The sequence below is a fragment of the Cololabis saira genome, chromosome 3, assembly GCF_033807715.1.
Source record: "Cololabis saira isolate AMF1-May2022 chromosome 3, fColSai1.1, whole genome shotgun sequence".
Classification (NCBI taxonomy): domain Eukaryota; kingdom Metazoa; phylum Chordata; class Actinopteri; order Beloniformes; family Belonidae; genus Cololabis; species Cololabis saira.
The window spans coordinates 11,349,145-11,363,016 of NC_084589.1; the positions used below are offsets into that span (position 1 = coordinate 11,349,145).

The following is a 13,872-nucleotide window of genomic DNA, read 5'->3' on the forward strand; positions in this document are numbered from 1 at the left end:
TTCCTTCCTTCCTTCACGTACGTTGTGCGTGGATTTACTGTAACACAGAACCATAAATCCGACTTTACACAAAAACGTCATCAACGGGAATTTATCGTTTTTACCGCGAGATGACAAATTCTTACCATGGGGAATTACCCATTCCTACCACACAGTACATTAGGAAATCACTTATGAGTTGTTAATTTCATTTCTGATCATCAGTACCTCTACATGGGTGCATATGGCCTGCATGTAAAAGTCACGTCTTGTGCCAAGAGGCAAGGCATCACCAGGTAGTGGGCACAGGATCAGTCAGCCTATCTGCCACAGCTTCAAGTCCCCATCTCCAGCCTGCTGTCACTGTTATTACTCAGCACCATCTGTACAGCATAGTAACCAAACTCCCAGCTATTATCTATCATGCAACAATGGGAACCCATACAAAATGACACTGAGTGGAGGAGCAGGCAATCCAACTGCTCTGACGTTGACCCTGATGGTATGTGCCAAACGTCATAGCCTATAGACTGTTACTGTTCTAACTGTCAAACACCAGCACTGTTGTAAAGAGAGCTGTCAATATGTTTGACAAACAGTTACTCCAGTCGAGCAGGTTGAAGCAAAGGAAACTATGGGAAATCAATAAGTTAAACATGGACAATGACAATAACATAGTTCCTGTTATGCATTCATCTTGCTGTCTCTGTGTCTGCCTTTCATGTTTAAACTGCACAGTTGCAGAGTTTACCTAAGGGGATTGAATTATGCCGTCAGTCTCACATATGAGCCTATACATTAATGCTTTAAAAAGACCAATTTAAAGGGGCCTGTCAAAGAAAGTACTCAGAAAATCTCTTCATGTTACCCGTTAGAAAAACCTTTTGATCAACAGTGCGGCGACAATCCAAACAAAGCTCTACAGGAACCACTTAAAGTCCAGCCCAGTTTACATGCCAGTTTGATACTTGACAAAAGGCTGCTCTGGGATTTGCTTAAGTGGAGATGCAAGACACACAATGAAAATGAAAGTTCACAAAGTCTAGAAGCTCCGTAATGCAGCTGTATGAGGTCATTCTTCAAACTCCACGCCTCCAAAATATAGCAGCAATTTATACTTCAGCACAAATCTACCATCGACTTGAGAGCAGTTCAAGAAATATTTTCATCTTTTTAAACGATGCATCTCTCTTTGAAAGGTATGATAGAAAAACCTGCTGTTTTTGTATATATTTTTTATGATCTTATGTTTATTCAGTTTCTATTTCAGCATAACAAGACAGACTCACAGATGAGACCATTTGTGACTTGTTTTGGTTCTTGTCAATTTTTGGCTGCTGTATGTGTATTTGTGCATGCCATGGCGTTTGTGTTTAGATACAGTCCCAAGAAACATAAAAATGATTTGCTAACCACTTTGTCCTCCTGTTGCAATTCCATGAGAGCAGGAATGCAGTAGAGAGAAAGAAAAGGGAAAACAGATGGGGGAGCAGGGAAAAGAGAAGGAAATATAAGGAGAAAAACATTGTAAGTCGCATTATCAGGTCCTGGTGTTAATGTCACATCCTCCAACGGCAAACGAGAGGATGGAGTCATAGAAAAACGGTTATAATTTAAATTCAAGTAGTGTAATACAAAAAAAATGGGTTTGGTGTGAGGAAAGGATTTTATAGAGGTTAGTTATGCACCATTGTGCCTCATTTTACAAAAGCAAGCATAACGTTGCTGTATGAGAAGAGCAGAGGAGGAACAGTTTCCTCTAGTGGCGACACAGGGCCACTGCAAGTTATAAAACAAGGAAAAACAATCTACAAATCATAGATAAATGAATTAATGCAAGAGAATACTACATCTTAATAAACTGAGTATAATTTAGCTGCCATTGCAGACAATACTGATAAAATTCTCAAATGATGATTTCAGTGCAAAGTTTCACAGCCTCACATAAAATGTAAAAGTAGGGAGTGTTGGTGTGTTACTGAGTGTGTTTGTCTGTCTGTTGAGGGGGAAGGGGGCCTATAAACGGTGAGTAACAGGCATGCATGCTATTATTACCTTATTTGACCGCAGAGACACTCGTCCTCCGCACCTAGCACAGAATTTCGTTTGGCAATATGAACAGAGGTGACCACAGCCATCGGCAAACTTGGTTTTGTGGCAAATCCCACAGGTTGGGGCTTCGGCCTTCTGGTCCTGAACCTGCTTCGTCTCCTCTCCCATCTTCTTAACCTGGTCCTTGTACGATTCAAACTGCTGGTGTAGCTTTCTGCCAATGAACAGGAAAGTCAGAGAGTTAGGAAGACGGAGAAAAGGTGCAGTGGCCTGAAATAAAGATTGTTCATCTGTTTTTACAACAAGATCATAGTACGAACATTGAAACAGATTTTATTCCCACACTAATTTAAACTTCCTATGTCCTATATGCAGACTTTAAAATGCACCAACAGAATAAAAACAAAGTATTGATGTTGTAAACAGATAAAACCCTTTGTTTCGCAGTCTTTAAGTGAAACAACTTCACACAAATGAATAATATAGGGTTTCTGTGTTATCAGCTTTGACATGAAGGTTTACATTATGCTATTGATATTTCTTTTTTTTGGTATAACTCCCAGACTAAAACACATTTAAGGTAGCAAAAGATAACAGTCTCTCTGTGTGACACTTCACCTTTGCACCCGAATCACGGCTTTAGACATTTTCTCAAAAATCATGTTTCAGCTTGAGGGATTTCACCTCGGATGTATGCAACGTGTTAGATTTTCAAAGGAAAAGCAGGCTATGACCTGAAAAGGTTCAAAGCTGAGCTCCTCTGTTGATGCTGAACCTCTTAAAACACAGGGGGGGTATCAAATTTTAGTTTAAGAACTTCACTTAATTCCACTTTCTCAGGTTCCTCTGCATTTAATGAATCATTTGCACCTGTGTTTCTACATCAGGACTGTTGAAACGTGAGACAGAGAGCACCCTCGAGTCAGACTGTTACATACCAATAACACCAGCGCACTAAATGATTGCTCTGTTGTATAAGCTACTCATTTGCGGTCATGACCAGTCCACCTTCCAGTAAAAACACTGAGCTGTGTCTTTCATGTTCGTGTTTGTGGCCTGTAGCTGGTCCCCAACTGATACGTTACACCTGATCTCACAGAGCAGCCCCCTTCACTCCCAACAAGTCCAGAGAGACGGCAAAAAAAAAACACAACTTGGACTCTTCACATGCATTTTGTATGACACATGTCAACTGAGCGTCACCTTGGAAACTAAACACTGGGCTGACTTCATAATATGGCGATTAGAATTGGTTTCGCCCCACATATCCCCTGCAACATTCATTAGGTCTTGTAAATTATTGAGCGGAGCTATCCTTTTACCACATACAGCTCTGCATTTGGGATAATCAGGCATCCTTTTCCCGCAACCCGGACCTTTAGGACCCAAAATGTGACGGTCACACACCACCTGAAGAATTTGTGCGTCATATGAACTTCAAAGCCCCACACTGACGTTCCCTGTGTTGCATCCATGGAAGGGATTAAAGGGCTAATTATGTCCCAGCCTTTGAGTGTTTTAGCGAGCAGAGATTAAACTAGTATGGAGCTTTGTTTTAACAGATTCAAACCAAAACACATTTCCTGACAGAGAGCCTGATAAGAGACCGATGAAGAATATGATACAAGTTAAAGCTATAGCCCCCTAGGACAAAAGAAAATCAAATAACTGAATATTATAGTTCATGTTCTCTTAATCCCTTTTTACACTTTATTCCATTTGGAGGAACGTGCACTTGATCCCGGACCCCCACATGGAGGACGGGCCGCTGCTCTGCAGAGATACTACGAAGCCGCTGCCACTTCCAAAGGTCACTCAACTCTTTACTTCACTGTATAGGTTTTACTTATGTTCGTCTTAACATGCGTCAATCCTCACGTGCAGGCTTAATATATATTTAAGTAACTAGATAGCCAAAGTGAATAAATACAAGGTAAAACATGGCCAAAAAGAAAAAAGAAAAGGAAACATGAAGTACCAGAAGTTGTGGTGGCAGCAGGCACCTGGTACCCTGCACCCATACCAGGGGAGAGGCTTATTGTGTCAAACATGGTCAAATGTAGGTGACGCTGCTGATGAGTAATCATACGCCGCTCATTGTCTAATTCCACGCTGGCGTATCGGAGCCCTCTTACCTCTGGGCCAGCAGCTGCACACAGCCAGAAACCCGAGCCTCTCTCTTGCACATGTGACTTATGCAACTTGGCGCCAGCAAAGCTGAAATGCAAGATCTCCAACAAACTGCTCATTTCTACTTCTCCCATTCGCTGTGTGAATTGACTGTATTTTTCTGGGATCTTTAATACTGGTTTAACAAAAAAGAAAAAGTTGTGATAATGATATGGATAAAATGTGGATACCACCCATATCCCATAATCCCATATTGTTTATCACTATACTTTAATGGTTTATTTAAAATTATTAGTAAAAACTAAAAAAAATGTAAATAGCGTAATGATGATGTTGAAGGGGCTGTTATTTGCTGTAAGATCAAACCGTAGTGGCTGCTATGCAACCGTTTCTTTTATACAATGACAAGCGATATACCGTATTTTCTGGACTATAAGGACTATTTTTCTGGACTATACCTGCATATAAGCCGCATCCGCTCTATTTAAAAAAAAAGATATGCAAGCCGCAGATATTTATGTTGTTAGATTAGATATTTACTACATGTACAGAAGGATTTTGAACTGTAAATGATGTACATGTTTGTACCTAAATAGATCCTTTCCTAACAGTGTCTTTTAACACGGCAGAAACTTTGCTGATTAAAACGGGACAGAACCAAGAGAAAATAACCAGTATTTATTTATCTATTTATCTGTTTGAGATCTGCTTCTACCTACTTCTATCTGCTAAAGAAGAAGTAGCGTATTCTTCTTTGCATTTATTTTGTCTTGATTCTAATTCCGGTTAGAGCGCCCCAAGCGGTGGAAGAAAAATCCACAGAATAGCTGCACCTTTGTATAAGCCGCATGGTTGAAAACTTATGAAAAAAAGTAGTGGCTAATAGTCCAGAAAATACTACATATTTTGTAGTGTTGCTATTATATGTTTATAATTCTTGTGCTCTTAACTGCCGCTCAGCAAGGCCAGGACAGTCTTGAAAAAAAGATTTTAAATCTCAAAAGTTTATTTTCCTTGTTAAACAAATAAATGTGAGCCTTTCAAATCTGTTATTTCTATATTTACAGATATCAGAGGACAGAACATTTTAAAATACTTTATGAGAGATAAAGATGACTAAATCCTCCACAGAGTGGCACATTGCTAAATATTTTACGTAATTCACATCAAGAAGCAGTTGATGAGAAGTAAATATTACATTTTAGGACATGTATTCATGTAAACTAACGTATTAAGATACTAAATTGTACTCACTCCAGGTTGTGTCTTCTAAGTCTGTACCTGTCTTCACCTCCCTTAAAGGACAATTTCACGTGCGTACTTTCACTAATCACAGCATGAACAGCCCTGGTGTGACTGATGCCCTGAACCGGGGCTCACTTCTGGCCATAACTATGAATAATAAACACTCTATGTAGCATAAATGTATTCATCCAATGGCTGGAACAGCACACTAGATTTAATATCACTGATAATATTTGCATTTCACTTGATTGCCATGTTTTACACACTGCCTAAAAGCTACAGCCAACTGTGGGATTTTATGAAGCCGATCTATCGTCAAGCGTTACTTACACCTATGACTGCCATAAATTTGACCCAACTGCTGCTGAAGGAACACTACAGACCCCAGCCTTACCAAAAGATATTTATTTACTTACTTACTTACATCTTTTTTACATAAATACATTTTTAATATAATCCCGTTTAACCCGGTTTATCCCAGTTTATCCCAGTTTAACCCGGTTTAACACGGTTTAACCCAGTTTAACCCGGTTTAACACGGTTTAACCCAGTTTAACCCACTTTAACCCGGTTTAACCTGGTTTATCCCAGTTTATCCCAGTTTAACCTGGTTTAACCCGGTTTAACCCAGTTTAACCCGGTTTAACTCACTTTAACCTGGTTTATCCCAGTTTAACCCAGTTTAACCCGGTTTAACCCACTTTAACCCACTTTAACCCGGTTTAACCTGGTTTATCCCAGTTTATCCCAGTTTAACCCAGTTTAACCCGGTTTAACCCAGTTTAACCCGGTTTAACTCACTTTAACCTGGTTTATCCCAGTTTAACCCAGTTTAACCCGGTTTAACCCACTTTAACCCACTTTAACCCGGTTTAACCCGGTTTATGCCAGTTTATCCCAGTTTAACCCGGTTTAACCCGGTTTAACCCGGTTTAACCCACTTTAACCCGGTTTAACCTGGTTTAACCCAGTTTATCCCAGTTTAACCCGGTTTAACCCAGTTTATCCCAGTTTATTTAGGTTTAACCTGGTTTAACCCGGTTTAACCCAGTTTAACCTGGGTTAACCCGGTTTAACCTGGTTTATCCCAGTTTATCCCAGTTTAACCTGGTTTAACCCACCCGGTTTAACATTTTTTATATATGTATGTATATATATATATATATATATATATATTTATTTATTTTTTTTTATTTTTTTTAAATACAGTCAGTAATGGTCATATTTTTCTCTGTTTTGTCCCGGGTTTATTATACACAAATGGTGCTTGTTTCATCACAAAAACATTATGTTCACTGAGAAATGATAGAACACACTCTGAAACCAAACTAGGGTCAAACATGCTTCGTGCCCGGCTGCTCGGGTCACCACTTCATATTTGCTCATGCTGGGAAAAGATCAAGGTGGATCTGTGCTACTACTTACGCGTCTGGCTGTGGCTCCTTGTCATTTTGGGACTTTTGTTGGGGCTGAAGAACATTATTTACCAGCTCAGTGATCCCACTAAAGGGAAACCACCTGTTCAAATAAGCAAAGTGTGACTGAAACTTTGCAATGACTCATCACGGGAGAAAACAGTTTGACGTTAAAAGGGTTTTTCGGAAAGCGGGTCAGTCTCGGGGAGCGATCAAAAGCGGGAACATTCACTACACCAGAGCAGAGAGGGGAGAGGGCCAGGACACGGGCAGAGCGGCAACTACTGGAAGACTGACAATCAAGGCAGTGTCAGAAACACGGTGAGAGAGATAGAAGAAAGATTAGACTGACAGACTTAACGTAGACAGAAGGACAGCAAAAAGCTGGAAAGCTCTATGGCCAATGGGAATGAGAGCCGCATTAAATGCTCAGCTGAGGGCAACAGAAGTGTCACTTATTCCAGCTTGGCAGCAGGTCTCAAGTTGTCAGATCGTAAGCCCTACGGACAGATCGGACCAGAAGGATCTAAAGCAGAAGAGTCCACAGTTGTAGTGACACTACGAGACTATTCAAGCCAACCAGAGAGCAGATGAAACACTGGATGGAGATGGACAGCCAGTTAGAAACCAGGGACAAGGGAATGGTGTGGGAGCCTCGCAATTCAAAAAAGCTGGTTTCAGGGCAAAGCCAATATCATTGATGTCATGGAGGTCAGCCATCTAATGTCCACATAATTCAAGAATCTAGTCAATGTGGGACATAAAAATAATGCTTGATGAAGTGATGACTGCCACTGTGCTATCATCACACTATCACAGTGGGGTTATTTTTCCATGACATTAATGCACTTTTTTTTAATTTCACTTTTTTTTTTTAAACCCCGAGACAAAGAGAAGAAAGCCACATCAAGCACACAGCACTGACTGCCAGGAAGAAGAGTCAAAGCCTAGTGCACGCTGGGTAATGCAGTTTACTTACTGTGCCGGCTGAGGCTTAGGTTCTTCTTTGATCCTAAAACATAAAAAAATAAAATGGTACGCATATACGTGTTTGTTGCATACAGAACACAAATAAATGAGGAAAATAATTTCAAAGACACAAGAAGTAACACAATAATGAAGGCACTAAATGTGTATATTTAGAATATAAGTAATGATGTGACAAAAATACAAAAAGAAAAACAACAATCATAACAGCAGTGATATAACCAAAAATCAGAACAGTTAGAAAAGCTTTAAAGATGAATTTGTATAAAATAAAAATTAAAAATAAATAGAAATCTTCAGATCCTCTCTAAATCTAAAATGACTACTTTGTGTGAGTAACAACCTGATGAACATCAGCTTTTATTTCACAAGTATTAAATTCAAGTCAATTTCCGTATTGAACATTAACACACAGCCATAGTGGACCCGGCCAGCACCGGTGCTCTGAGGCCAAGAACATATCCACAGTGCTCATGTTCAAGGCACCTAACAACCAAACTAAGAAGCGTTTGAGCACTGCCTTGAGATAAATGCTGGGAAGCTCCTGAAGCTGAGCTTGGAAGTATTTACTTGGCTTGATGAATTTTCAAAAGTTATTTGCATATGACACACGCTCAATGAGCTGTTGACGTCAACACTACAACAACTTTGCTCAACAGTGAAAACACAACATTAACCAGTTCAAAACATTCACATTTATTCCAGCACACCCCAACAAATCCCAACACATCCCACACATCCCACACATCCCACACATCCCAACACATCCCAACACATCCCAACACATCCCAACACATCCCACACATCCCACACATCCCAACACATCCCAACACATCCCAACACATCCCACACATCCCAACACATCCCAACACATCCCACACATCCCACACATCCCAACACATCCCAACACATCCCAACACATCCCAAAACATCCCAAAACATCCCAAAACAACCCACATATACCAACACATCCCAACACAACCCAACACATCCCACACATCCCAACACATCCCAAAACATCCCACACATCCCAAAACATCCCACACAACCCAGACATCCCAAACCTCCCAACACATCCCAACACGTCCCAAACATCCCAACACATCCCACACATCCCAACACATCCCACCACATCCCAACAGATCCCACGCATCCAAAAACATCCCACACATCCCACACATCCCAAAACAACCCACATACCGTATCCAAACACAACTCACACATCCCAACACATCCCAAAACAACCTACACATCCAAACACATCCCACACATCCCAAAACAACCCACACATCCAAACAGATCCCACACATCCCAAAACAACCAACACATCCCACACATCCCAAAACAACCCACACATCCCACCACATCCCACACATCCCAACACATCCCAACAGATCCCACACATCCCAAAACAACCCACACATCCCAACACATCCCACACATCCCACCACATCCCACACATCCCAACACATCCCAACAGATCCCACACATCCCAAAACATCCCACACATCCCAAAACAACCCACATATCCAAACACAACTCACACATCCCAACACATCCCAACAGATCCCACACATCCCAAAACAACCCACATACCTAAACACAACTCACACATCCCAACACATCCCAAAACAACCCACACATCCAAACACATCCAAACACATCCCACAAATCCCAAAACAACCCACACATCCAAACACATCCCAACACATCCCAAAACATCCCACACAACCCAAACATCCCAACACCACCGAACACAACCCAAACATCCAAACACATCCCACACATCCCACACATCCCACACATCCCAACACATCCCAACACATCCCAACACATCCCAAAACAACCCACATATACCAACACATCCCAACACAACCCAACACATCCCACACATCCCAACACATCCCAAAACATCCCACACATCCCAACACATCCCACACATCCCAAAACATCCCACACAACCCAACACATCCCAAAACATCCCACACAACCCAGACATCCCAAACCTCCCAACACATCCCAACACATCCCAAACATCCCAACACATCCCACACATCCCAACACATCCCACCACATCCCAACAGATCCCACGCATCCAAAAACCTCCCACACATCCCACACATCCCAAAACAACCCACATATCCAAACACAACTCACACATCCCAACACATCCCAAAAAAACCCACACATCCAAACACATCCCACACATCCCAAAACAACCCACACATCCAAACAGATCCCACACATCCCAACACATCCCAACAGATCCCACACATCCCAAAACATCCCACACATCCCAAAACAACCCACATATCCAAACACAACTCACACATCCCAACACATCCCAAAACAACCCACACATCCAAACACATCCAAACACATCCCACAAATCCCAAAACCTCCCACACAACCCAAACATCCCAACACCACCCAACACAACCCAAACATCCAAACACATCCCACACATCACAACACATCCCACACATCCCACACATCCCACCACATCCCACCACATCCCACCACATCCCATCACATTCCAACAGATCCCACGCATCCCAAAACATCCCACACATCCCAAAACAACCCACACATCCAAACACATCCCAAAACATCCCACACAACCCAAACATCCCAACACCACCCAACACAACCCAAACATCCAAACACATCCCACACATCACAACACATCCCACACATCCCACACATCCCACCACATCCCACCACATCCCACCACATCCCACTACATCCCACCACATCCCACCACATTCCAACAGATCCCACGCATCCCAAAACATCCCACACATCCCAAAACAACCCACATATCCAAACACAACTCACACATCCCAACACATCCCACACATCCCAACACATCCCAAAACATCCCACACATCCCAACACATCCCACACATCCCAACACATCCCACCACATCCCAACAGATCCCACACATCCCACCACATCCCACTACATCCCACCACATCCCACACATCCAAACACAACTCACACATCCCAACACATCCCAAAACAACCCAAACATCCAAACACATCCAAACACATCCCACACATCCCACATATCCCAACACAACCAACACATCCAACACATCCCAACACATCCCACACATCCCAACACATCCCAACAGATCCCACACATCCCAACACAACCCACACAACCCACACAACCCACACATCTCAACACATCCCAACACATCCCAAAACAACCCACATATCCCAACACATCCCAACACACCCTAAAACCAACACATCCCAACACATCCTACCACATCCCAAAACAACCCACACATCCCAAACATCCCAACAGTGGAAACTATGGAACAGCTAATCTGTTGATGTTAGGAAAAATGTAGCAGGACGTCTATTTTAAAGAGAAGATACTCTATTGGGCAAGAACTGGTCCATTAGTACAATAAACTCAGCTTCCTGTTGTACATTAATGTAGAATTAATTCTGATTAAAACATATTACAGTTTTTTTCGATTGCTTACACACTAAAATTAAAAGTAGTACACTATTAGCAAAACCTTACACTCAAGAAGCAAAACATCAGCCCATATTTGCACAACTATAAGCACATTGTCAACCTCACACTTGTTGCAAAACTCTACACACAGTGATTTTCAAAACTCTAAACACACTAAACGTACATTAGACACAAAAATCTATCATAAAGTCACTTCTTTGCAATACCAAAGCACTGACTGTCAAATTAGCACACCGTCCAACCAGTTGGTTCAACACAGTCATCAGGTGTGCAAACACTTGTTTGCTTAAATGTAGACACACCATTCAGGTGTATCTACACTATAGAAAGCAGCAGGTGAGCTCATTGGTCTCCAAGCACAAGAGTCAGAGAAAGACTACAGTTTTTCTCGATTGCTTAGACACATTTTGCACATCATGGGTCAACTTTATCTAATGCTCACACCTTCTTTGCACAGCAAGAGTCCTCTCTGGCGAATCGGTTAACTATTTCTCATTGCTTTCACACAATTTTCTTTGACTTTTACTGTAATACACTTTTCAAAACAGTTAACACACTTCTCACAAAGAGACACAAAACATAACTGATTTACCATGGCAACACATTGCAGACACTTTGTAGCAGCCAATTGGAACTGCTCTCTCAATTCTAAAAAATATCAGCACCTGTGTGAACTCTCTTTGCAAAACAAAGCAAGTAGTCCTCAACCTATCGAGGTCAATAGCTTGAAGTTGACACCAAGCATGGATGGAGGAGGACGTGGACAAGGACATGTGGCCTGATCGTCAGGCCCGTGTCGACAATGCGTAATTTTCCTGTATTTTTATTTTTTTTCATATTTACAGGGTTTCATTTGATTGTGTTTCATTTACAGTACTTTCTTTGAGAATTGACCTTTGTTGTACTGCATATTGAACCCTGTCATTTTGATTGCTTACAGTACGTGCATATGACAAGTACTGCAATAAATATTTTTCTGTCAGAATCTTGCCATTTTGTACACATTAGAATAAATGTAAATCAATGGTGTTGACAGGAACTTCAGCAATACAAAAACAGATCTACAATATTTTACTGTATACACATTTTCTGATTTTACTGTAAATACTCTGTGACAGTATATTTCTAAGTTATATAACTAAGTTAGAGTGCTCAATACAAAACCCAAATTGTAGTATGTTGTCAGTTGTAAAATAGTCAATATTATGAGGGTGTTGAACAAAAGTTGATATTGATAGCTGTGGTTTCAATTTTGTTATCCATCGTTACAGTAAATAAATGAGAAAACATACATGTTCAATTGAGAAAAAATTCTAGGTTTTGATGGAAAAGTTTGGTTTTGATGGATATGTGACAAGTTTTGAGAAAGTGGTGTCATTCTGCAAACATCATAAAGTGTTTTGGTTATTTCAGCTTCTGTTAAGGGCTTTGTGTGAGCTGTTTTGAAAAAGTAAACTGTGAATGGAAAAATGGGCCAAAATGATCAAGAAAAACTGTATATTTGTACTTTGTTGATAGTAGCCTACTCTAATCATAGGGACGTAGAAGTGCTAAAAGTGTTTTAGGTTTATCACAGCAGAGTGTAACTCGTGCAAACAGAGTATAGTAATGTGAAACGTGTTTGTTTCATATGGTAACAAAGTGTGGTTTTTAAAAAGAAGTGTATAGTTTTTACAAGCGTGTTTAATTTTGCAAAGGATCTGTAGTGTTTTGCTAATTTGGTGTGTTGTTGTGCTAATTGTGTGTAGTGTTTTGAAACCACGGGCCCTGTTTTGAAAATCATGCTTAGGCAATCAAGAAAAACTGTAATAGCTTGTAGCTAGCATTGATTAGCGAAACACAGCACACACATATTTTCTCAACTAACACCAATAAAAAGATTTAAGAAGATCCATTTTGTGACATGTTGACGCTTAGACTAAATGCAACAAGTTTAAACACGGATATCTGCACGGGAGGTCGGTGGGTGAAAGTTCAGCACAGAGAGCTTAAATTGTCATATTCCTCCAAAGTTTGCATTTTCATTAATGGACTCAATGTGTGTGAATGTTTTGTTTTGTTTTTCATCTGATGATGTCATGGTACTCTTGCCAGGTCAATCTGATGTTTTAGAGTCTCCTGCCCAAAAATGTCCACAAGTCTTATAAAAAAAACTATCACAAAAAGTTGCAAGCTAATTAAAATAAAGTTTGTGCATAATATAAAGGATAATTAACTGTTCAATATTGGCTTAAAATACAGGTTTTCCCATTGACATGTTAAACACTAGCCAGCTTTAGTCAGTGTAGGTTTTAGCTATCAAACCCACAAACATATGCTACATTCCTCAGCTTTGTTGGGTGACTTATTTGCATTTTGTATAGATTGAATCCTCTGTAACATATTTTGCCTGTAATTACTCATTCCTCTTTCTGAATTATCTTTAGAAGCTGAAATGCAGTTATTTCACTCAGGATAACAAAACCAGTAGCCACTCAGACAAACACACACAGCAACCAGCACATGACAGTTCTTGCATCAGTACACCATTAAACACCGAAGCTGTCAGATAAACCGGTCATGCTTTG

At 40.7% G+C, this 13,872-nt stretch overlaps 1 protein-coding gene across 1 annotated transcript in view; it reads right to left on the minus strand.

Moving 5' to 3' along the window:
• The window catches only part of rims2a (regulating synaptic membrane exocytosis 2a), a 203,935-nt gene that overhangs the window by 160,440 nt on the left and 29,623 nt on the right, over window positions 1-13,872 (minus strand). Inside the window, 4 exon segments of the mRNA XM_061716044.1 lie at window positions 1,393-1,404; window positions 2,035-2,245; window positions 6,832-6,924; window positions 7,801-7,833. Coding sequence (XP_061572028.1) covers window positions 1,393-1,404; window positions 2,035-2,245; window positions 6,832-6,924; window positions 7,801-7,833 — 349 coding nt within the window.